Source organism: Fusarium mangiferae (genome assembly GCF_900044065.1).
Source record: "Fusarium mangiferae strain MRC7560 genome assembly, contig: FMAN_scaffold002, whole genome shotgun sequence".
Lineage (NCBI taxonomy): Eukaryota > Fungi > Ascomycota > Sordariomycetes > Hypocreales > Nectriaceae > Fusarium > Fusarium mangiferae.
Window position 1 is genome coordinate 249,610 of NW_024573922.1, and position 23,202 is coordinate 272,811.

General features: G+C 47.4%; 11 protein-coding genes across 11 annotated transcripts; 7 read left to right on the plus strand and 4 right to left on the minus strand.

The window, feature by feature from the left end:
• Nucleotides 1-81: 81 nt before the first annotated feature.
• On the plus strand, nt 82-1,665 carry FMAN_06701 (putative permease of the major facilitator superfamily; the record flags this gene model as incomplete). Its single annotated transcript, XM_041826484.1, has 2 exons — nt 82-459; nt 505-1,665. The coding sequence occupies 2 exons, from the start codon at nt 82-84 to the stop codon at nt 1,663-1,665; spliced, it is 1,539 nt and encodes a 512-aa protein (XP_041677543.1).
• A 1,165-nt stretch (nt 1,666-2,830) lies between these two features.
• On the minus strand, nt 2,831-4,054 carry FMAN_06700 (uncharacterized protein; the record flags this gene model as incomplete). Its single annotated transcript, XM_041826485.1, has 4 exons — nt 2,831-3,180; nt 3,232-3,293; nt 3,348-3,465; nt 3,514-4,054. 4 exons carry the CDS (start codon nt 4,052-4,054, stop codon nt 2,831-2,833), a joined length of 1,071 nt encoding a protein of 356 aa, XP_041677544.1.
• A 682-nt stretch (nt 4,055-4,736) lies between these two features.
• Nucleotides 4,737-6,677, plus strand: FMAN_06699 (uncharacterized protein; the record flags this gene model as incomplete). Its single annotated transcript, XM_041826487.1, has 2 exons — nt 4,737-4,814; nt 4,959-6,677. 2 exons carry the CDS (start codon nt 4,737-4,739, stop codon nt 6,675-6,677), a joined length of 1,797 nt encoding a protein of 598 aa, XP_041677545.1.
• Nucleotides 6,678-7,293: 616 nt separating this feature from the next.
• FMAN_06698 (uncharacterized protein) lies at nt 7,294-7,599 on the plus strand (the record flags this gene model as incomplete). The annotated part of the gene is made up of 1 exon (XM_041826488.1): nt 7,294-7,599. One exon carries the CDS (start codon nt 7,294-7,296, stop codon nt 7,597-7,599), a length of 306 nt encoding a protein of 101 aa, XP_041677546.1.
• A 1,495-nt stretch (nt 7,600-9,094) lies between these two features.
• Nucleotides 9,095-9,439, plus strand: FMAN_06697 (uncharacterized protein; the record flags this gene model as incomplete). Its single annotated transcript, XM_041826489.1, has 1 exon — nt 9,095-9,439. One exon carries the CDS (start codon nt 9,095-9,097, stop codon nt 9,437-9,439), a length of 345 nt encoding a protein of 114 aa, XP_041677547.1.
• A 644-nt stretch (nt 9,440-10,083) lies between these two features.
• FMAN_06696 (uncharacterized protein) lies at nt 10,084-10,470 on the plus strand (the record flags this gene model as incomplete). Its single annotated transcript, XM_041826490.1, has 1 exon — nt 10,084-10,470. One exon carries the CDS (start codon nt 10,084-10,086, stop codon nt 10,468-10,470), a length of 387 nt encoding a protein of 128 aa, XP_041677548.1.
• A 2,460-nt stretch (nt 10,471-12,930) lies between these two features.
• On the plus strand, nt 12,931-13,410 carry FMAN_06695 (uncharacterized protein; the record flags this gene model as incomplete). The annotated part of the gene is made up of 1 exon (XM_041826491.1): nt 12,931-13,410. The coding sequence occupies one exon, from the start codon at nt 12,931-12,933 to the stop codon at nt 13,408-13,410; it is 480 nt and encodes a 159-aa protein (XP_041677549.1).
• Nucleotides 13,411-14,492: 1,082 nt separating this feature from the next.
• FMAN_06694 (uncharacterized protein) lies at nt 14,493-15,173 on the minus strand (the record flags this gene model as incomplete). The annotated part of the gene is made up of 1 exon (XM_041826492.1): nt 14,493-15,173. The coding sequence occupies one exon, from the start codon at nt 15,171-15,173 to the stop codon at nt 14,493-14,495; it is 681 nt and encodes a 226-aa protein (XP_041677550.1).
• Nucleotides 15,174-15,746: 573 nt separating this feature from the next.
• FMAN_06693 (putative putative rhamnogalacturonate lyase C) lies at nt 15,747-17,735 on the plus strand (the record flags this gene model as incomplete). Its single annotated transcript, XM_041826493.1, has 1 exon — nt 15,747-17,735. The coding sequence occupies one exon, from the start codon at nt 15,747-15,749 to the stop codon at nt 17,733-17,735; it is 1,989 nt and encodes a 662-aa protein (XP_041677551.1).
• A 660-nt stretch (nt 17,736-18,395) lies between these two features.
• FMAN_06692 (uncharacterized protein) lies at nt 18,396-18,759 on the minus strand (the record flags this gene model as incomplete). The annotated part of the gene is made up of 2 exons (XM_041826494.1): nt 18,396-18,435; nt 18,542-18,759. 2 exons carry the CDS (start codon nt 18,757-18,759, stop codon nt 18,396-18,398), a joined length of 258 nt encoding a protein of 85 aa, XP_041677552.1.
• A 1,946-nt stretch (nt 18,760-20,705) lies between these two features.
• FMAN_06691 (uncharacterized protein) lies at nt 20,706-23,011 on the minus strand (the record flags this gene model as incomplete). Its single annotated transcript, XM_041826495.1, has 2 exons — nt 20,706-21,269; nt 21,320-23,011. 2 exons carry the CDS (start codon nt 23,009-23,011, stop codon nt 20,706-20,708), a joined length of 2,256 nt encoding a protein of 751 aa, XP_041677553.1.
• Between the last annotated feature and the right edge of the window lie 191 nt (nt 23,012-23,202).

A 23,202-nucleotide genomic window follows, 5' to 3' on the forward strand; every position in this document is an offset into this window, starting at 1 on the left:
AAGACAGACATCCTCATGAGAATCATCAAGAGAATCATATCAATTCAAATCCCTTCGTTCTTCTAACCAGTCGTTCACAAGATGGATAATTCTAAATCCCAAGTAGACGACGTCACCGTCCTCAAATCCACGGGTGAAGAAGTCGAAAATGTCCCTACCAAACAACTCACCCTCCTGGATACCTACCGCTCCTACACCCCCGAATTCTCCAAAGAAACAGAAGCTCAACTCGTGCGAAAGATTGATCTTCGGCTCCTTCCACTAATCGTCACCATTTACCTCTTCAACTACCTCGATCGCAATTCCATCACCCAAGCTCGTCTTTATGGCCTTCAGGAAGACACTCATGTCAAGGGTGCGACGTACCAGACGGCCATTTCTATCTTTTCTGCTGGTTACACCATGATGCAGCTTCCATCCACAATGATTATGACAAAGATGCAGCCTCATATTTTCTTAGTATGTATTTCTTTGCGGGTTTTGGGGTATGACTAATTTGTGTAGCCTGGTTGTATTATTCTCTGGGCTTGCGTCAGTGCCTGTACATCTGCAACCTCTAGTCCAGCAGGTCTTCTCATCGTTCGTTTCATCCTCGGTGTCGTCGAAGCGCCATTCTTCCCTGGAGCTATATACTACCTGAGCACATGGTATACCAAAAAGGAACTCGGTATTCGAATGGCGTTGCTGGTCTGTGGCATTCTTCTGTCCAATTGCTTTGCCGGTTTGATCTCAGCTGGTATCCTCTCAGGCATGGCTGGCGTCGGACATCTTGCCGCATGGCGATGGCTCTTTATACTTGAAGGCCTTGCTACTATCGTCATTGGAGTAGTCGCGTTCTTCCTTCTTCCCGATTACCCAGGCACTACGAGCTGGTTAACTGAGGAAGAAAGAGTCGTGGCGCAGGGTCGCCTGGCTGTTGATGCTGGAAGTGAAGAGATCCTTGGTGAAGAGGAGATCACTATGAAACAAGCCATACTCTCAGCCGTTCGTGACTATAGAGTATGGTTGTTTGCCTGTCTTCAAATGTCGACAACCGCATCTATTTCATTCTCTCATTTCTTCCCTACCCTGATCAAGCAACTCGGCTTCAAAAACAACACCATAGTGCTTCTTCTTACCGCACCACCGTACCTCTTCTCTTTCATCTGGGCTCTCAGCTTCGCTTGGGATGCCGATCGACGACAGAAGCGATCTCCCCACGCTGCTATCTCTGGTCTCACAGCCATCGCCGCTACCATCGCACTAGTCGCCATTACAGACCAGAAATGGCCCCGCTACGCCTTGACCTTTCTCGTCAGCGCTGGAACATTTGGTATTTACTCCACGACATATCCTTGGCTGTCGTCGACGATCGTTCAACCACGAGTCAAGCGTGCGGCTTCAATTGGTATCGCGAACACCTTGGCCAACAGCGCTTCACTCTTCGCAAACTACTTCTGGCTTGACCAGTATGGCCCTGACTTTCGTGTATCTTGGGCCTGTATCTTGGCATTTCAAGGGTTGGGATTTGCGTGTATCATGGGGTTGAGGTATTCTCTTAAGCGGGCAAACAAAGCTTTCGATGAACTGAGTGTAACTGTGGACGAGACTAGTGAGGAGAGTGTGAACAGGCTGGATAAGGATTCTCAGAGAGCGGTTCTGAATGGATTCAGGTTCATTACTTAGAGTAGTTACACAAAGACGTGCGTGCCCACCTCGGGGAATATGCAGACAGCGTGTCTCACAGAATATGATGAAGCGCGAATAGCAACAAGAACTAGAATCCGCAAAGTTGGTGTACAAGTATAATTGAAATATAGATACAAATTCAGCATATGCTTATGAGCAAATATGTTCCCCCTCTCAAGTCATATTGATCATAACAGTCTTTCTCTCCATCCAAGAAGTCAAACCAAAAAGACGGCACTCTCGTCCCAACTCTTTACACCCACCAAAAGGCGTGATGAGAAACATCTGACTAATACAGTTGATTCCAACCATTCCCTTCACCTGATTGTACTGCAACTTATCCAGAAGCGGACGAAATCTCGTGTTCGGATCATCCACATCACCAAACACCTTCGCCCGTGCCTCCATCGCACCTCGATAGGCCGCAACAAACCTGTCATAGACACCCTCTTGCACCTAAACCCGACTACAAACAATACACCCCTATCACATATTCTGAGAAATATTATCCACCGTCTCAGTAAAATCCTTACCTAATTCGCAGCCATCAAAAATAATAGCTGGATTCTTACCGCCCAGCTATAAGCTAGCCCGCTCAAAGTTCGTAGCTGCGGCTGCTAGTTCCTTCTTCTCAATGGACACGGAGCCTGTAAATGAGACTTTTTGGACGCGTATGTGGCGCGAGAACAGAGAGCAGAGATCCCGTAGAGCCGTGGCCAGTGAGGACTTGGAAAAGGACAGGGGGAAGCCAGTTGCTTTGGTGAGCCAGCCGAGCGCCAGGGTGGAGAAGGGTGCTCTTTTCGGAGGGTTTGCTGTTGTAGCAGTTTCCTGCTGCGAGGGAGGCGGAGACTTTGTAGATTGCCATTGGGAATGGGGCGTTCCATGGGGTGATTCTGACAGTGACGCGGTTCATGGCGTACAATCTTCATCAAAAACCTCATCAGTATTCTCTATTTGGTGTTTTGAGAGATCCAATTGCATATGTCGCTGCTGACTGTCTTTGACCGTTGGTAAATGCAAGCTGGGAAATGGTCTTGAACAGTTGAATCATGCGGGGATGGTCAACCAAGATCCTCACTCTAGCTTCACCAATATGCAGCCATAATCATTCATCCAATTCAAACGCAATTAATTCCATAAACTTTTCCCTACACACAAAATCTCATCCATCACTCCTCCCCCCCTTCCCCGTACTCAAATTCTCATCACTGATCCCCTCCTCAGTATACCACGTACTCGGCTGTTTCTTCGTCGTCTGCACAAGCGAAATCTCACTATCCTGATCCCTCGACTGGAGCCGACTCTGCCCCGATCGAAAGCCACTCGAGCTCGGAACTCTAAGATTCCTCGACGCTGATGTTGATCGAGGCATACCACCGTACGAAGACCCCTTTGTGGTTCCGCCCTCGCGGAAAAAGTATGCGAATATTGAACGGCTGAGGGCGAGGTTGGCGCCGACGATGCCGAGGTAGAGTTCGAGGTTTGACCAGATTGCTGTTATGGCGTAGACCCCTGTGTTTTGTTAGGATGGGATTTTAGGGGGAGGGTTGGGGTTTGACTTACAGCTTAGATCTGATGTTACGACGCCGAGGGAAGTGGCACGGGCGATTCCAAAACCGGTGGCACTGTTAAAGATTAGTCCCCAGATTGTAATTGAAGATGATCGAGGGGATAATTACACTAGGCCCAAGCTCATCAAGGCCCAAACGGAGATCTTAGTCTTCAATGGAAGGCTAGTATTCCATATTACAAAGACTGGTAGCAGTGAACATATCAAATCTGTGAGAATGGAAAATGCTGGCAGATTTTGTTAGCCCATATACCTCACACTTCTGCAATACATACCAATCGTAGCGTAAATGTAGTAGATTCGAATCCGCGGATTCCAACACTCCCCAACACCAGTCCAATACGCACTGACAGGTCTGCATTCTGAAAGCAAAATAATAATGCATCCAAAATTCGTAACAACCAATCCCGCCATGATCCCCCACGCCGCATACTTCACCCTCCTCGAATCCTTAATCCTCAACAACAGCAGCAATATCGAAATCTTGAGCAGACAAATACTCGCAAAAAGCAAAATCTGCGCTACCCACCCGAGCTTGTTATTCTGCACGTAATCCTCCGGCTCGATGAACCATCTATGCCTTCCATTCCCGATACTGACCTGCCCAACCTGCACGCCGAACCGCGCGACGCCGAGCAATGTGACGAGGACGATGGTGTAGTCGTCCCAGCCCGACGATCGTAGGGCTGTGCGTACCCAGATCCGAACGCTAGTGGTGATGATCACCAGGGCGAGACAGGTGCCCGATATGCCCAGGAGGATTGGACCGACGTTTTGATCGGGTGGTAATGGGTTCGGTGGTTGCACGGATGCCATGATCAGCGATATGACGAAAGGATCTGAGTACAAAAAAAAAGAGGGGGAGAGGAAGGGGGAGTGCATGAAATGGTAGTAATTGGTAGCGTGAGATTTTGTTTATGTATGGTCTGCGCGGCATTTGTTGACGGGACAGGGGAGGTTTGTCGGATCTGACGTCTCACACGGCGCAGCTGCCACCGAAACTTTAATTCTATTAAAGGTAGCATCAGATTCTGCCACCTACTGTATTGATCACGAACTTTCCACTGTTCGAGTCATTCTGCCCCGTTGACCGTTGGGGTTTATACGCGGTTTCTAGTTCCCGCGCATCAGACCATGGCATTATTCAGGTCTCTATAATCACGTCCCCCATCCTATTCGTTATCTGTAAGCGAAGGACCCTGAGTCCCTGGTCTAAGCAAAACCTTATAGTGCATTGGCGGGGTTTCATCGCCCGCCAAGGACGTACTGGTCGCCCTAAACAGGCCTCGCTCCGCTCCCTGTCACGGATGAGTCTTCCGCTTGGCAATTAAATTTACAGTTAAATACTACCTTGTTCTGCAGGGGCAGTATGCATGAGCGGGCGACTCAATAAAGGGTTTTCCTTCCGCTCCGTTCCTCTTTTTCTTCTTTTGTCTGTGTTCTGCAGCTTTGTGGCGATTACCGTGCATTGGATGTAATATCTGTTACTTTTTGAACCATGCTTGTCAAGTTGCCTTTATGGTTTAGCCTTGCTGCAGCTGCAGTAGCGGCTCCGTCAAAGGACACCTACGATTATGTGAGTCAATTGTGTCTCCAATCCAAACGGCATTTGTCTCAGTCTACCAATTGTCACGTTTTAACTCTAATGACATGTCGCATTCTTCATCTTAAATCGAGCAAGTCCTCGGATCTCTCGGCTAATCTTGAACCTTCTTAACAGATCGTCGTCGGAGGTGGCACAGCTGGTGTCGCAGTCGCAGCTCGTCTCAGCGAAGGCCTCCCATACGCCAACATTCTCCTCATCGAAGCCGGTCCCGCTGTGGACGATGAACCCAAGATCAACATCCCCGGTATGAAGGGCTCGACCCTCGGCACCAAGTATGACTGGAACTTTACGACTGTTCCTCAAGCGGGTGCGAATAACAGAGTCTGGCCGATCAATCGGGGTAAGGTCCTGGGAGGGAGCTCGGCTCTCAATCTCATGACCTACGATCGTGCTGCAGTCGCTGAGTACGATGCTTGGGAAGCCCTCGGTAACCCGGGTTGGAATTGGAAGACGATGATCAAGGCGATGATGAAGTCTGAGACATTTACTGGCAAGAACACTGCGACTTACGGTTCAAAGGGCGTTGGCGACAGCGGCCCCGTCAAGGCTGTCATCAATCGCATCATCCCCAAGCATCAAGAGTCTTGGATCCCGACTCTAAACAAACTTGGAGTTCGCAAGAATCTTGAGTCGCTGGGTGGCAATCCTCTTGGTGTTATGTACCAGCCCAGCAGTATTGATCCCTCAAACTACAACCGCTCTTACAGCGCCAACGCCTACACGGAAGTCTCGGGTTCAAACCTTGAGATTCTTGCCGACACCATCGTCACCAAGATCAACGTCTCTGGGCCCGCTGCGAAGAAGAAAGCCATCGCTACTGGCGTGACTCTCCAGGACGGCACCTACGTTAAGGCCCGTCGCGAAGTCATTCTCTCTGCTGGCTCCATCCAGAGCCCTGGTCTCCTCGAGCAGTCTGGCATCGGAAGTAAATCCGTTCTTTCCGCCGCTGGTATCAAGCAGATCGTCGATCTTCCCGGAGTCGGCGAGAATCTTCAAGATCATCTTCGCGTGATGACTTCATATCAGCTCAAGCCCGAGTTCCTCTCCTTCGACGCCCTTCGAAGCAACGCTACCTTTGCCGCTGAGCAGCTTGCTCTCTGGAACGCTGGCAAGCGCTCTCTGTACGATTACACCGGCAGTGCATACACTTTCTCAACATGGAAGCAAGCCCTTGGCAACGATGCAAAGCTGGTGTCGCTTGCTAAGGATGCTGCTGGTAAGGATGCTAGCAAGGTTGACAAGAAAAAGTTGGACTTCCTCAAAGATTCCTCTGTTCCTCAAGTCGAGGTCATTTTCTCTGACGGTTACACTGGGGTAAAGGGTTATCCCGCCGCCACGTCTCCCCTCTTCGGCAAGGGCTTCGTCACGCTCATCGGTGTAGTCATGCATCCTCTCAGCCGAGGCAGCGTTCACATCAACCCCTCCGACCCAGCTGGCAAACCCACCATCAACCCCAACTACCTCAGCAACTCTCACGATATCGAAGCTGTCTTCCAAACAGTCAAGTACAACCGAAAGATTGCAAACACGGAGCCCATGCGCTCAATCTGGGAGGATGAGTATGAGCCTGGTCTGGATGTCAAGACTGATGAGCAGATCAGGGATTATGTTTTGAGAACGACGCTGAGCATTTTCCATCCAAGCGGCACTTGCGCTATACTCCCAAAGGCAGATGGTGGTGTTGTTGACGCCAAGCTTAAGGTCTATGGTACTGAGAATCTTCGTGTTGTTGATGCTAGTGTTATTCCTCTGCTGATCTCGGCGCATATTCAGACCGCGGTTTACGGCATCGCTGAGATTGCTGCCGAACTCATCATCAAGGATGCAAAATGAGTATGATTAGCTAGAATTCAGATAGAACGGCGCACGTCTTTACTGATTGCCGTTTCAATTAATTACTTGCCATTCTGATATGTTCTCTCGTGAACAAGTGGGTGTCTCCGAGTCCGCTCGTCAAGCTGTGAGACTTCTACGCTCTTTTCAGCCTCTCAGCCCGAAACTGCTAGATTTGACTGCATCTTTCTGTCACTTGAATGAGTCATAAACGCGTTGCCCTAAGCAGTCCTTCATTGTCGATTGATGCGCAAAGAATTGGTCAATCGCTGATGCACAACGTCACGCAATCACGTTTCCGGGACACTTTCGCTCTCTGATTGAAGTGCATACTGCCTTCAGTGAATGACTACACTGAAAAGAAAGTGTCTAGATCGACCCAACTTTGTCTGTGAGTCTACATGGCAGTCTGAGTATCACTGTCCTCGTGTCTTAGCGAATCCAACACTATCTCGAGCGCACAGCATCATCGTCCAAGTGGCCGTCGACAACATGCTCTTCACCCCCATAAGCCTCCATCTTTGTGCATCGCAAAGTCGATAGCATACTCCTCGTCCGACTCATCGAAATCATCACAAAAGACTCTTACCAGGATCAGTTAATCTTACCATACACGATGGCGATTCAGTACGTACACAGTTTCTTTCGCCGGGATCCAAGTCGTACACCCAAATATGAAAAACTCGACCGCTTCGTTGCAAAGTCACAGGGACAGTACCAAGCCAAGTTTCTGGATGAAGAGAAGCAGTTCCTTCGAATCACTCGAGCTTTTGTGGACAGCAACAGCGTGGAAGACACGATTGAAGACGTCTTCAAGGCGATGAAAAAAAGAGGGCTGAAGAAATATTGGCAGCGGAGGCTCACTGTGACTGGTTGCTCACCAGATCATGTCAAGGTTGACATTGCGGACCTGCAGAAGTGAGGAGACTTGACGGCGATGAGGAAAGTTGGAAAGAAGAATCGAACATTCATCAATTGTGACAGCGTTTGGATGATTGACCGGTGGCTTTCTTGGGTTATGCGAATGGCTCCAGGTCCAAGAACGCAATGGGAGGAACTCTTCATAATGGCAATCAGACCGAATATTAGGTCTTGACAGTCCCCTCAATCCAAACAGTTACTATTTCGTGGCATGCATTGTTGCAGTCCCCATATGGTACTTGTGCTAATTCGTTGTACGGGCAAAAGAATTGAAAGGAGCCGTTTTGCGAAAAGCTGAAAGAGCCCGATTGTGAAAATACAATGGAGACTCAAGGCAAACCAGAGCACTCGGCACTAAGCTGAACAGCGCTAGAAGAACTACCATCGTCATTTGATGTATGAGCAAGGGCGATTCGCTTGTGATTTCTCATCCGCCGCGTCAAGAACGTCCTCATCACAGATGATGCCGGCAACTTTTGCTATATAAAGCTGAACACCGCATTTTAATCCACCCTAAGTTCTCTCTGCTGATTTAATATCTCAACTACAACTCTCCTGCAAATAACGCATCTAGCTCACCCACCAAAACATCGCGACACAATTCTCAGAGACCATGTCCCAACGAGTTTCCGCCACTAGACCCATGCATATCCACACGATATGGGACCGAAGGCCCGTGAGCAAAATGCAGAGACTGCTCGCTCTGTTTACCCCCTCGGCAGAAGACAAGCTTCACGATTTCATCGAGGAACATAAGCTTTACCATTGGCGCTCCTGGGATGATGGGCTACGATTGACTATACCATTGGACAACAAGACCCCGCACAAGGCACTTGTAGATCTGGCTATCCTGATGGAAATTGGGGGACTAGACAAGGACTGGGTTTTTTTTACGTACATACTTACTGACGATCCGGATGAGTTCGATCCAGTGATGCGTATCATGGACTAGTCAACTTGGTTTGACGTGAGAGGTCTCAGAAGCAGTTTCTGAATTTGTTTGTTATGAGTCTGTCTTAACTTGTCGTTTTCTCTGCAGAATTGACGGTGGTGGTAAGGAACCGGTTAGTCGACGCGAACACTCTGTAATCGTAGTGAACGTCCAGAGCCGGTGATCTTGATTGGCTCTGCGAAGTACCGATGATTAATGAAGAGGTAGTTTTAGGGGCAATCTTTAATTGAACTCCCATCATCTATATGACCTTTTAGGCGTAGCCCGTAGTAAAGACTGAGAAGAAGGCGTTTTGTGAAACGTCGAGAGAGCTTTTGTGTAGATCAGAACGTTCTGCGCCAAGAGTCTGAACAGAGATTGAATACTCGTGGTTATCCCTTGATGTGTGAACAAGGTACAGTTTCCATAAACAACATCACTGTTCAGCAGCCGTCAAGAGAGAATCCTCATCACAGTCAAGGTCTGCGACCTTGGCATGTATAATTGACTGCCGTCGCCCTCTCAACCTACCCATCAAACCATCCCTACACAACTCCAAGAAACCATGTCTGAACCAACTTCCATCACCGGGCCCACGCATACTCATACAATATGGCGCAAACGCGAAAAGAAACTAAGCATGACGCAGAAACTCGTCAGCAGAGTCACAACCAGCCCAGAGGAAAAACTTAAAAAGTTCATTATGAAGCATGAGATATACTGGAGCAACCAATGGGATAACAAGCTCCGGTTAACGGTACCACTAGATGGCAAGAGCCCCGAGGAGACACTTGCAAACATTGGAGCTTTGATGCAAGACGAAGGAATAAATCAGTACTGGGAGTATGTGACGCAGGTCCATACCGACGATCCGCGCAAAGTCGATCCAAGGGTGGATAAGATCAAGTAGGCAAGCTACTCAAAAAACGATGCTCTCGAAAGCAGTGAATTTATTGAGATGATCTCTTGCATTGTGCTTTTAACTTTGCGGTGACATGGGATTGGACTACTTTACCTCAAAAGGTAGCTCGCGAATGTGATGTGTAACTATGGTTGACCTCAATGAGCCCTAATGGTGATCGCGGTGATGACTCTTCTCGCCGTATCAAAGATCAACTGAATCGAATTCCCATTATTTCCATTTACTCTTAGTTGTCAAATAACTCATATTGTCCCTCTATCCTCTTGTGAAGCATTCAACTTGAAATCTAGATATCTCTGCTCAGGGGTCTCACAGACTCTGAAAGCCAATCAATGACATGATCCCTTACACGGAATTGGTTGATTTGAAGAAACAAATCAGCCACAGCATCTCTTCCCTGTCAATTATGCCTCTGAAAGCCCAGACATTTGCAGCAGTGATGATAGCTCCTGTATGTATGTGATTGTTCGCATACCTTCTAGTATTCACATCAATGTCTGAGAATCGACTGTATCACCGAGAACCTTCCGGTGCGCGTTAGATGGTATAAGAGAGTGACCTTAGTGTTGAACTCCAGCTCAATCAACGACCAAATCACAACAACATAACGAGAGCGAACGTCTACCATAACCATGGGTGCAATGAATGCCAAGAAATTTCGCGAATGGTCTGACAGATGGAATGAAGACTTCAGACACTATTACTATGTCAAAAGGGCGAACGGTTATTATCCGTCATTGCTTCACTTCACTTCGAAGTACAAGGACATATATGAAGTCAACTTCGACAACTTGAAGGAGACTTTGCACATTATACTGCCCAAAGACGATTACTATCACAAAGATGTGAGCGCTCAGAAAGCAATTAGAAAGCAGCTTGAAAAGGCGATAACAAAGGAAATGCCTCGCTACTGGGTGAAGGACGATGTGAGACATCGAGAAGTAGAAGATCGCTTTGCACGAGAGGTGGAAGAGCACTATCAAGAGGAAAAGACCAAAGTACCGAGAGGAGGGAAATGATAAATGGCACAAGGGGTGTTCTAACAGCAAAGACATATGAGTGGAGTCTAGTATGATTGAAAGATCAAATAGAACATTCGCTCCATCAGCATGGTTCCTAACTTTGTGGCATAGCCCTGGAGAAGCCAAGATCATGCCCAAGTACTTCAGGATGATGGCACCCGCAGTGAGAGTGCAGTGGTCAGTGCAGCAGAGGGAACTAAGTACTTCTTGAAATCATTGTGTTTCTAAGAATTCTCATTAAAGACGTGAAGATAAACATACGGCGTTTGGGGGTCAAGCTACCGCGAACCAGAGGAGAATTTCCCACGTTCACAGAGGCCGCATCTGCCCTCATTACGATTATTGGCACGGAGCTAGTCTGTTGGTTCAACTCTGTGAAAAGTCGCGCACCTTTGTGAGTTCGCCCTGGTGAAGCGATGTAAGTTCGCACTGATCAGTCTTATTCAGTTTGAGATCCTTTCCGCACTAGGCTTTCTAGCTCTGCAAAGTCACCGATGGTTCTGACCGTGAACAGGGCCCTCGTAATTTTTAGAGCATCACCCTCGATACCCTCTGGTATGTTGTCCCCTTCGCCGCCTATATCTCCATGGATTTCGTTTTATAAGAGATGGGTTCGTCGTGGTCTTTCAGCCGACTCATCAGGCCATTCCACACATAACCATCCAGCACTCGACCTGATCAGAAACATAATGGAGCCTTCCGATACAAAACGACAACCACCGACATATTCTAGTGAACCACCTCCAGCATATAGAGAAATCACTTCCCCCCCCTCCATATTCCAATGCCCCGTCTCCAGAATATCTCAACGAGATGTTCAGATACTTTTGCCTTCGCAAAAGGCGGGATGACTGTACGGACACCATTACTGATTTCCTTGCCAAGAACAAAGATTACAAGCTTGAGCTTTACGATAATGATGAACGGCTTCGCATCATACTACCCAGCGCTTGTTATATGTCTATGGAGGTTGAGGAGCTTAGAAAAATACGCAAGAGATTGGAAGTTGCAGTGATAAAAGGAAATATTTTGCGTGATTGGGAATTTGACATAGCAAGGAATTACGAGCCCAAGCGGGGACTCATACAAGCGAAGTTGAGGAATAAGTACCAAAAAAGGCTAGAGCAGGATGAGGAGTTCAGAAGGATGGAGGCGACGAAGTCAGCTTCAATCATCTCAGCAGAGCTTAACCTACAAGTGCATCACTCAATTGCTCACTGGTGAGGATATTGTGACTGCTGGGGTGACTTGAGTCTCTAAGAAGCAGGCCACGGAACCGAAATTACCAGTATGACATCCAAATACAGCTGGCCGGATTTAACAGATAGCACTCCTGAGCCTACTTTGAGGGATCTCAATCAATTGATCATCTTTAGTGTTTGGGATATACTGAGAATGTAATTTATTAAAATGCGTTGATCCTTTTAATACAGCCTAATACTAATGATGAAATGTATCATAAAGAATCTAACAAAGGATGAATGCAAACAGTTGATTTACCCATCGCACCTGCAATGTGACATGCGATCAGGGTTCTCCAAACAATATATGAGTAACTATTATAGTGGACTACTATCTAATAGTCCCTTGTGTTCAAGGATAGGTTAACTATAGAAGTAAAGTAAAAGCAGCAGAAAGTCGATGTGAGCGCATAATCTATCGTAGAAGTGCAATGGGTGGATCGTGCCGATACTAAGGAGCAACCAGATACAGCTTTTGATACAGATGTCAACCCGTCACATATGCTCCGTGATGAGAGCCCTTTGAGCTTGTGTAGAGACAGGGTGCGATAGAAGATAGTAGTCGGAATTGATCGGTTGATCTTCGCATTGATGTCCTTCAACTCTGGCACCCGATAACAGACACTGCATCACCAAAACCCCGAAGTGTGACAAAGATTGCCGTGGAACTTCAGGAATCACTGTATGGTGAGGCCGGCTCAGTTTCCTTGTCACAGACCTTTGAACATCGGTGTCGTTCTAAATAGTCATCACCCAATACCCGCTTTGTTCAGCTGACCAAATACCTTTACCCCATCACTTTACGTCGAATCACAGAGACATCAACTCAAGACGGAAACTACAACTTCTCAAAGCACTTCTTAACTTTCCACAGAGGAAAATCGAATAAACAGAACGATCCGAAATCAGTGCTTCGAACAGCAGAGAATGAATAATATGGATAAAGAAAGCCAGCACCGGTGTTCATTTCAACGCCCATGTCCTTATACACAGACAACAGCACATGTTCACAGAACGCACTGACTGTGATGCTGATAAAAGCTCCTATGAGAGTCACTGTCTTTCGAGTCTGCTGGAATCCCTTCATCACAAACCCTGCTTGCATTTATCTCTCTATATAATCATTACCAGCCACCCTCTCTATCGTGCTCACTCAACAACCCAGAACAGACCGCTTTACAAACCATCAACCTATCTGATGAGTAACGAATTTACTATGAACTCCCGAGCCTACGAAGCGAGGATAGAGAACCACGAGGAAATGGATAAGGAACTCAATGAAGCATTCAGACATCGCTTCTACGTCAGAAACAAAAACATTCCCTTGACTCCAGAAGGCATGGACGCCTTGGAGTTCTCAATTCAGGAGCACATGGCAAAGTTCAAGGTGGAATTCGAGAGCAACGATGAAAAACTCCACATTACGCTGCCCAAAGGTGAAGACGAGATAGCTTGTATAGGGCACTTTCTTGTTAGCCGGGAACTTCGAGCGGCTTTGGATCTCACGAAGATTTCCACATACTTCCTTATTGATACAGCCAGGTGCTATGAGAGTCACATTCAAGACATGAAAGTGATCTTATTGAAGACTCAGAATAGGCAAAAGAAACATGGGGGCTTGGAAGCCAACATCAAACAACAGCAAAGGATGCTATCCATTTTCGAGGCAGAATTAAAATCGCACCTTGAAAGTTGACAGTGACAACACTTTCAACTCTGCGACATGCTATATAGATTAGAAATACCCCTTGAATTCATTTGCTGCCTTATTATTGAAGCTCTGTCTCTGTAGTCAAATGCTATGCATTAACCTTCTTTGAAGTTACATAAATGAACTTGTCTCTCCTTACATCTTGACTGTAATACATCTCATTAGCTATGAACGTATGATAATGAGATCAACTGTTCACAGTCGTCTTTTTTTGATAGCAACCTTAGTCTCATGTAGCAATAGACAATCACGAACAGTATAACTTGCCACTGGTCGGTTTTCTTCAGCGTCGATGTACTTTGCCGTTGAGAACAGGTGCATGTTCACCGACGGCCTAATGGGGTATCACTGCCAAGAACTTCTTCGTTACAGACCGTCTATACATCCATCTAGTTATATAACCATTGCCAATACTCATTGTGTGACTCGCTCAACCACCTCTTTACATTTCACCGCACGAAACCCAGCTAGGCACTCCCCCAACAACCTCAAAATGGCAACCCCGATTTCTCAAGAACCCTCTGGCCCATATTCAGAACAAGAACAAATGAATGAGATATCTAGACATTTCTATTACGTCAGAAAGAGAGAAGTCCGTATGTTTCCAGGAGCAAAGGCTTTGCTGAAGATGTCGATTCAGAAATATATGGCGAAGTATGAGGTAGAATTTCTAGATGACGACCAAAAGCTTCGCGTCTCGCTGGCTCTGGATGTGAATAGGGAGGATTCTGACGAGAAATTCCGGCTGTTGATGGAAATGCCTGATGCTATGAAGAAGACGAGGGTTTTGACCTTCTTTCGTGCCGATACGATCAAGGATTTGGAAAAACATGTTGAGATGACAAAATTCTCTATCTTAGGCCTCGAAAGGAGAAATCCCTGCTCAAGTCAGGAGAGGGAGGATGCCAAAATTCAACGAGATTTGCTAGCAATACACGAGGCAAAACTGGCAAAACAGAAACAAATTCAGGGAGAATAGAAGAGCTGATACTCAGGAGCTGGGGACAAGATGTATATTAAAGAGCATTTGTGTGCTTGCAATACAGGATCCGCCTCCGCATAAGATTCTATGCGTCACCTTTCTTTGAAATAATCCACATGAACCTCTCATCAGCATCTTCTTCCAAAACTGCTTGTTGAACTTCCATTCCAGCGTCCTGAGTCAACACCTTGAGGACCCCTTCTTTACCAAGTGCACTCCAAAACATCCAGCCTTTCTCATCTATCCACTTCTCATCGATAATTACCGACGCCTCATCAGTACCAAAGGTTGACAGAAAAACGCCGCCTGGTGCAAGCCATCTGCCAACTCGCTGTATCATATCTCTCTGTTCTTCTTGTGGCAAGTGAATAATGCTGTACAGCGCTATGACTGCTGTAAGGGAACCAGGCGCAAAGTCTAATTTCATCATGTCGTCGGGATGGTATTCAACACGATCTTGATATTTAGCTAGATTGTGTCGAGCAAGATCTAGTTGAACGTCGGAGAGGTCGTTGGCGTGCACGTGGACTGATGGTGCTCGCGCGAGCAGAGTTGAGATGAAGGGACTTCCAGAACCGCACCCAAGCTCAAGGACTTGTTTCTTCACCGTACCACCGGTTGCTAGTAGTTCTGGGCAGGAATTGATAAGTTTATCGAGATACTTCATACGTAGTTCGTTGTGGCGCGCTGTCCAGGTGTTGTATGCTGGTGCGATGGCATTGTATGATGCACGAAGGCGATCTTTCATATCAGCAGGTGGTTCCATGGTTTGTCTTGACAGGATGCTCGGCTTCGATGAGTTACTGGTATATCAGAGAATTAGAAAAACAGGTTCAAGACTCTGTAGAAGTAGTTAGTCTGATGAGTCATGCCGGCCGCCAATGTAAGAATCCCTCGATTAGCGTATTCCATCGTCACTACTCTTCGGTTCAACGTCGGTTACACCAAAATCTCAAACCACAACAATAGCCGCTTCCATTCTCGGGTCCAAGCCTAAAGGAGATTTGCGGTGAGACTGTCGGCTATGGCATTTCATAATCAACTGCACATGCTGCTCCGGAAGACTTTTTTGAACTGCCTGAATGGGCTTGCCCACGCAGATCTTGGCCTGTCGCGGTCAAGGGCATCGTCACATCTGCCCCTGTCTTCCCCGCGTCGTCTGCGGCCCAGTGGTGGGACTCACGCGGCTAAATTATCCCATCCATACAAGCGATGGGATCTTCTCCCCGGTGCATTTACTGCCGAGTCTTCGGTATAATTGAGCCGAGTATGATGTTCGCATTTAAACTCTTTGAAGTCTCGCTTTAAGTGGACATCACCGATAAGAAACACATTCATGATGGTGTTCTTCTCGTTGAAGTCGTTGGCTTTGGTCGCTGGGCTAATACGCTATGCTTTAGCCGAATTGACCACTGCTGAGAACTCAACGCACATCTCCCTCTCCAACAAACGCTTTGCAGTTGTCCTCGCCAAGTCTAGTGGACATATCATCGATGCTACTCTCGATGGTCAAGATCTTCTTGGACCGCTGAGTGGAAATAGCGGCAAGGGTCCCTATGTTGACTGCTCTTGTATCCCAACCGGGTTCTGGACACCAGGCAGTACCGCAGATCTGCGCCTTGTCAAAGGCACTGATTCTACTGGAACAGAGTATGGCGGAATTATCATGAGCGACACCTACAAGCCGACCAATCAGACTCTTTCGCAGTACTTCTTCCTTAGAGGTGAAGAAACAGGTCTGCACGCCTTTACTCGTCTTACATACTTCAACGCATCGAAACCATTCTTGCGAGATCTCGGTGAATTGCGTACGCTGTTCAGGCCCAACACCAAGCTTTGGACCCATTTCTCCACCAGCGAGGGGAATTATGGTCCTTTGCCAGATGCCTCTGGTGCTCTGACAGTCCAAGATGCTACGTGGTATGTCGGCAACAAAACCGATGACCCGTACGTTGAGCAATACTCGGACTACTGGACAAAGTACACTCTTTCAGAGAGCTGGCGCAACCACGATGTCCATGGCCAGTTCAGCGATGGCTCTACCAGCGCTGATGGAAGTACGTTCGGTGCATGGCTTGTTCACAACACGCGAGAGACATACTATGGCGGCCCGTTGCACTCTGATCTCGTCGTTGATGGAATTGTATATAATTACATCGTATCTGGACATCACGGCGCACCGATGCCAAACATCACTCATGGTTTTGACCGCACATGGGGTCCTCAGTTTTACTACTTCAACAAAGGCGATAAAGACGCGACACTTGCCGACCTTCGAGCTGATGCTGCCAAGTATGCGGATGCAGAGTGGAATGCGAAGTTCTATGACAGCATTGCCCAACATGTTCCCAATTATACCCCGTCAGCGAAGCGAACTACCTACAGTGGTAAGGTGAAGCTTCCCAAGGGTGCGAAGAAGCCAATCATTGTTCTTTCAGAGAACAAGCAGGACTTCCAGCTCAATGTGTTCGACACAAAGTCGCTTCAGTATTGGGCTGAGATCGACGCGTCTGGTGACTTCAGCATTCCTCAGGTCGTGGACGGAGTTTACAGAGTCACCATTTACGCTGACGAGGTCTTTGGATGGTTCATCAAAGATAACATTCGCATTTCCAAATCCCACAACAAGGGTAGCTTCACTTGGAAAGAGGAGAACGCTGGCAAAGAGCTCTGGCGTATCGGCACACCTGACAAGTCGTCTGGCGAGTATCTTCACGGATACGCCCCTGACACTTCAAAACCACTTCAGCCCGAGCAATACCGCATTTACTGGGCCAAGTACGATTTTGTTGAAGATTTCCCCAAGGGCGTTAGCTTCCACGTCGGAAAGGATAAAGAAGAGGAAGATCTAAACTACGTCCACTGGTCCTTCATCGCTGCAAAAGGAAACCATCTCCGATCAGAGAATTATTATGACAACGTCAACAACTGGACCATCACATTCGACTTGACAAAACTTCAGCTCAAGAACGTCAAAACAGCTACTTTCACAGTTCAGCTCGCCGGCGTACGCACCGGGAACGGCAACGCGAAGTGGACGCCCGTCAACGATCGTTTCAACAGCAACCTACCCTGGACCGTCAATGTTAATGGCGGGTATGAAGACACTTGGGTCATTCCGTACTGGCGGAGCGGCTCGTGTGCTGTTCGTAGCGCGGTGGCGTGTCAGAATATTGAGCATAAGTTTGAGTTTCCGACTTCGAAGCTGAGAGTGGGAAAGAACGAGTTTGTGCTGAGTTTGCCGTTCAATGCTTCTAGTGTTGAGACGGCGCTTCTACCGGACACGCTTTATGTGCAATATGATGCGTTGAGGTTGGAGGTTAAGTAGTCGTGGTACCTTGATGCAAGTTACTTCAGCAATTCATTATGTTGATGGTAAACAGTGTGATCAGTACAGCAGTACCAAGCGGGAGGCACAGCAAGTTTTCAAATTATAGTGACAAATGTTTGTCTGTTTGTGCTCAATTCATGATACCTAGAGAATCTGTTGGTTCTGTTCAATCAAGGCTAATTGTCGTTGAATTCCCAATGCTCAATCCCAGTTGCCTCAACCTTCTTCAACTCCCCAATCTTCTTGCCATCTTCGTTATTAGCCACTGCTCCCACGTCCCTCTTCTCTTTACATTTTTCACAAATCGTTTGTGCTGGCTCAGTTGCACCAGGGCAAATTGTCCCATCGGACCTTGTTCGTATACACTTCCAAACTTCTGTGTCTTCTCGGATCTTGGTGATCATAGGCATTGTAAATGATGTTTTGTGGTTGAGGGCTTATTGCTTGCTGTATTGGATAGTTTAGGGTTCGGACCTACGGTACATATAGGAATTAAATTAATGACCTTGGCGTTTCTTTGCTGAGTCACAGTGTCGTGCTAAGATTGCGTCACTCACACTGCAGTGGTTGTGCGCCTCACTGTGAAGTAATTCTGGATGGCTCAGGCCAGTGATTAGAGAAGATATAAGTCACTTTAAAAGTCTTTCGATTCACGAATTAAGGCGCACCAGCAACATGAATATGAGTGGCATTGTTCCTGTATCTTCATCAGTCTTCCCTGCTCCCCCACTCTCACCGACTACCCTGTAGCCGGCACCAGTCTCATTCCGCCCAACCAACCTCAAACGTCCACGTCAATATACTCCCAATACTCGACTGCCCCTTCCACCTTCTTCAACTTGCCGATAGCCCTCATTTGCTCGTTGAAGGCTGTGTCGCCCTTGTCCCGTTTCATCTTGCAGTCCTCACATTTCTTGTCATTTATAGAATTTGTGTTTCCACATGTTTTTCCGTCGCCCTTGTTTTGGTTGCACACCCAGAAGGAGGCCTGTTCAGGAGGGACGTTATACATTTCCGCCATGGGTGTTGTGTTTTGGATATTGATTTGAAGTTGTAGTATTGTTCATGTTTTCGTGGATATTCGGGAGAAGAAATGCCATATGGTTGGGAGCTTAAATCAGCAGAGAGAACTATGCCACTTTTATAACTGTGCTCCCCATCAGTAAAGGAGTCCAGCATGTATCACTGGATGGCTGCTTTCAATTAGCAACAGTTAATGCTGATGAGGCAGGGTGATTAAGCAAGGAAGAAAACTCCGGTGCTTTGTCGTCTAAAGCCTGCCCAAGCTCATGCGAAGTTTCTCTGTCACTGGGATATCACACCGATCTTATGCGCCTTTGGAGTCAGTCATTAGAGTATCTAGCTTCTCAGTCAAAAGCAAGACATGCGTTAGCAGTGAAGACAATGGGTATATCGCTTATGTGCATTTTCTGTTCTTAACCTATATGCGTCAGGGCTAAAGCTTCTTTCAACTTATCAATCTCATCACAGCGGAGTCTTCACAAAGAGCATCCCAATGAAGCCAAGGGTGTTGCGTATTGTTAGAAATTGATGTCAAGTTCATGGCTCCCTTTGCCCTTAAGAACCGAACTAGACGGTATTTGCAAGGAACAGGTAAATGTATCGAGTTTTGGATTGGATTTTGATCACCTGGGAGTAAAGCCCTAGATTCTTGCGTCCCCCTGACACTTTATTATTGGTCCTCCCAGTTCCTAACGACTGCCGCCTTGCTCCTCATCCGATCACACTCCAGTCGCTCCCTCTTGAGCCGTGCAATTCAGCTCAAAGTGCTCCCAATGCTCCTCCGCCCCTTCCACCTTCACCAAGATACCAATTTGGCGATTGTATTGATCAAGAGCGATGTCTCCCTTGTCCCGTTTGGAATGGCAGCCGTGACAAGTCATGTTTCCCTTATTATTGAGAAAATTGCATTTCGTTTTCTTTGCTATCCTTTGCTTGCACTTCCAGAACAGCATTGTCTCGGGAGGTTTGTCGTATGTCTCTGTCATGGTGGGAATTTGGTGGTTTAATGTGGATTCGATGTTGTAGTTTCAGCTGTCAGTGTGCTTTGTTTTCTTTCCTCCTCAGTTTGTAGACGATTCCACCACTTTTGTATCCATGCTCCAAGGTCTCTAAGTCTCAAGTCACTGTCAGAAACAGTGCCCCGTTGAGCTGATTCAGCTAAATGCTTCCCTACGCGCAGTCAACTATTCTAGCATGCATCACATATCAGCTACATTCACCTCTGAATGTTCACAGGGGTAAGGCCAGGTGTGCTAATCACAGCGCAAAGTCGATGTTCTGAATGACAATCTCTCGCTGAATAATTGATTCACTTTACCGGAGTCCGACCACCTTCAGTTCTTGAACTCCCAAAATTCTTTTCCGCCTTCAACCTTGTTCAGCACCCCAATCTCAAGGCCATCTTTATCGACAGCTTTATCTCCCTTGTCCCGCCTCGCCTTGCACGCCATACATACCTTATCCTCCTTTTCATTAATCTTGAAGCACGTCTTGCCGTCACCTTTTGTCTGGTGACATTCCCAGAATTCAGTTTCTTCGGTGAGTTCGTGGAGTATCCTCGTCATTTCTGCGTCTTGGCTTTCTGTTTTTGGGATCGTCGTATCGGTTGGTTATCTTATGGCTGGTGCAATGGTTTGTTGTCCCAGTCTACAAGGAGGTTTCCTCTCATTTATAGCCATGATGCGTGGTGATTCGTTGCGTCGACTCACAGCCAGTTGACAAGTTATGTTTCTCACCCAGTCACTGCCATCAATTAGGCCTCAGCGGTTTGATCCAGTCCATCATGCTGACATAGGTCCCAGATTCACCTCGTTCCAGCGCGAATGTTCAGGGCGCAAAGCTATCTTATGAATCAGTGTTCATTAAGCATATTATTCCTGAATCTCAGTCGCTCCCATTACCCTTTTTCCCAACCGAGACAAAGAAAAAGTATTACATAGATTATCATGACCAAAACTTGAGCTTTCCCGCCCAGCCTGACGCCTGTCCCCCGCCATCATCAGCCTGACCAGAATTCCCAAAGGACACCTCCCTCGGCTTAACATAATACAAATCCGTTTCCCTAAACGAATAATCTACATTCGTATTCGACGGTAATATCGCCGACCATGCAGAAGGCTGCTCTCCAATATCTCCACTATCCGTACTTAAACTCGAACCGACAGAATTCCTCTCAGTAGGATTCTCATAAACTGTTGATGGTCGTGTGGTGTCAAATGACGGAAAATGCTGATGGCGCGGTGAAGAGCGTGATGCGCAGCGCTCGGGCCGTGGTGAGTCGAATTGAGAGAGACTTGATACAGATCTTTCGGGGCGGGGAGAGCGGAAGTATGTCCGGAGAAGTTCGGGCGATACGGGCTCTGAACCGCGAGAAGATCTGTTGGCGGAGTCGGAGGACGAGTTTGCTGAGCTTGATAGACTGCTGCTTCTGTCGTGATCCATGATGCTTTGGTTCGTTAGGTCTGTTCTTGTTGTTGGGCGTCTTGAGAGTTGGCGAAGGCCGTAAACCTGGAAGAGTCAGTGTTTTGCACCAGTCGATCGAAGTGGTGGTGCCATACCTGAGGTCGCTCGAGTGAAGAATCACGAGCAGGTTGTTGGGGAGTCTGCCATTCAGTGTAACAAGTAAGGCCGAGACGGGTAGACTCGTAGGCTGAAGGAGCAAGAAACATTCCAACTAAGAACAGAGCATGGAATGCTAGCAACACATAACCAAGCGCACTCGCAGCAATATGAGTCCACAAATCAGGGATCATTCCGAGACAGAGAAGAAGCGCTGAGAGTCGTGCACCAGCGATCAAAACCGGCTTTGAAAGCATCTGAGATGTCGCGCCGACCCAAGCGAGAAAGCCCAGCTGGATGACTTCACAAGCCATGAGCGAAAACAACTGCACAGTCCCAAAACGCTGTAATCCGCCGATGATAACGCCTCGAGCGAAAAGAAGAATGAACGTGACATAGCTGTAATAGTCCTGCGTTTGCGAAGGCTCCTCCGGCGTCTGCTTGTGAAGATTGTCGACCAGTAAATATCCCATGTCTTGAGGACTACGCGACATTCCCCACCAGCACCCAATAATCAACAGAGCAACCACCACGATGACGAGAATCGTGTAGTAAACCGGGCGGAAGCTGACGCTGTCAAGTTGATATGTTGTCCAAGCAGTAAGCGGGAGAAGTAGATAACTCAGGTAGACTCGCAAAGCGACCCAGATCGTAGCCTTGTGCGGTTTCGAAGACCTGTCAATCATCCATCTCCCTGATTGCTGAAACCAATCGCGCGTCCATCTCAAATGAAGCCCAGCCTGAATTACCGCGTACAGCAGCGCGAGAATGACAACAGCCAGCGTCGCAATGTTAGTCCAAGTTTCCTGTGTCACTGGAGCCCCCATCACCTGCGTCATGTGCTCTAGCCCTGAAGTCCCGCCAAACGTCCCATTGATCTCGTGGATCCCGTCGCGAATACCATAATACAGCGAATGTCTCCAAACAATACCCCGTCGGGTCATGAGCGTAGACCAACTCATCGAACTGACTACTGGTTGGAGAAATCCAGGCTGTCGGAGGCTGAGCGCGCTGGAAAAAAAGATGAATTGGATATATGCAAGACAATCGGCGATGCGCGTGAGATGAGCTCGACTTATACTTCTCTCCTGCCCGGACTCATCATCTTCTCGTAATGGATGCACCAGATTATACCATTCTCTCCACAGAGCTGCTAAAACGACCAGAATAAACGTAAGCGCCGGTATCCAGAATGAAACCTCCTGGACCGTGTATCCAATATCCGGCGTCAGGAACCCGTTGAGACACGCCACTGAGAAATGATCCGGGGCATCAATGTTAATCTCAAACTCATACGCCGCCAGCGGTTTCGGATCCTTTATCCTGAAAAGAACCTCGAGATACTGCATGTAGAAAACCATGTTGATCTGCTTAAACTCCCTAGTCCGACACGTCGCATTCTGAATCTCGCCATTGTAGCGCGTCGTCCCGCCCAGCGCCTCCAGGCTCAATTCGACAGAGGCGTTATCGAGTAATGATCTGTGGCACGATGCTATCGTGGGATAATTCCCGGTTATTCCAAGACTAAGGGTCGTTGTTCCATTGCTGTGCTCGTCTAGATATACGTCGAGACTGTTTGGGTCGTATGAATATGCTGATGAGGATGGGACACTGCAGTCCTTGAACTGAACGTATGAAGCGTGCGCGAAAGAGAAAAGAGTGAATAAAGATAATAGTGATAATGAGTGCATTTGTGAATATTAAAAATGATTAAGATGGTGAAGGAATGGATGGGTCGGATTGTCTCGGCTGAGGATGAGATCTCGGCTGTTTTGGGAAGAAATTGAGAAAGGGAAAATTGTTATTGATGCCTGAGGTTGGGGGAGGCGCAAGCATTGACAGTGCGTACGTTACGTGGGTCGAAGCATTTACTCGCCTGGTT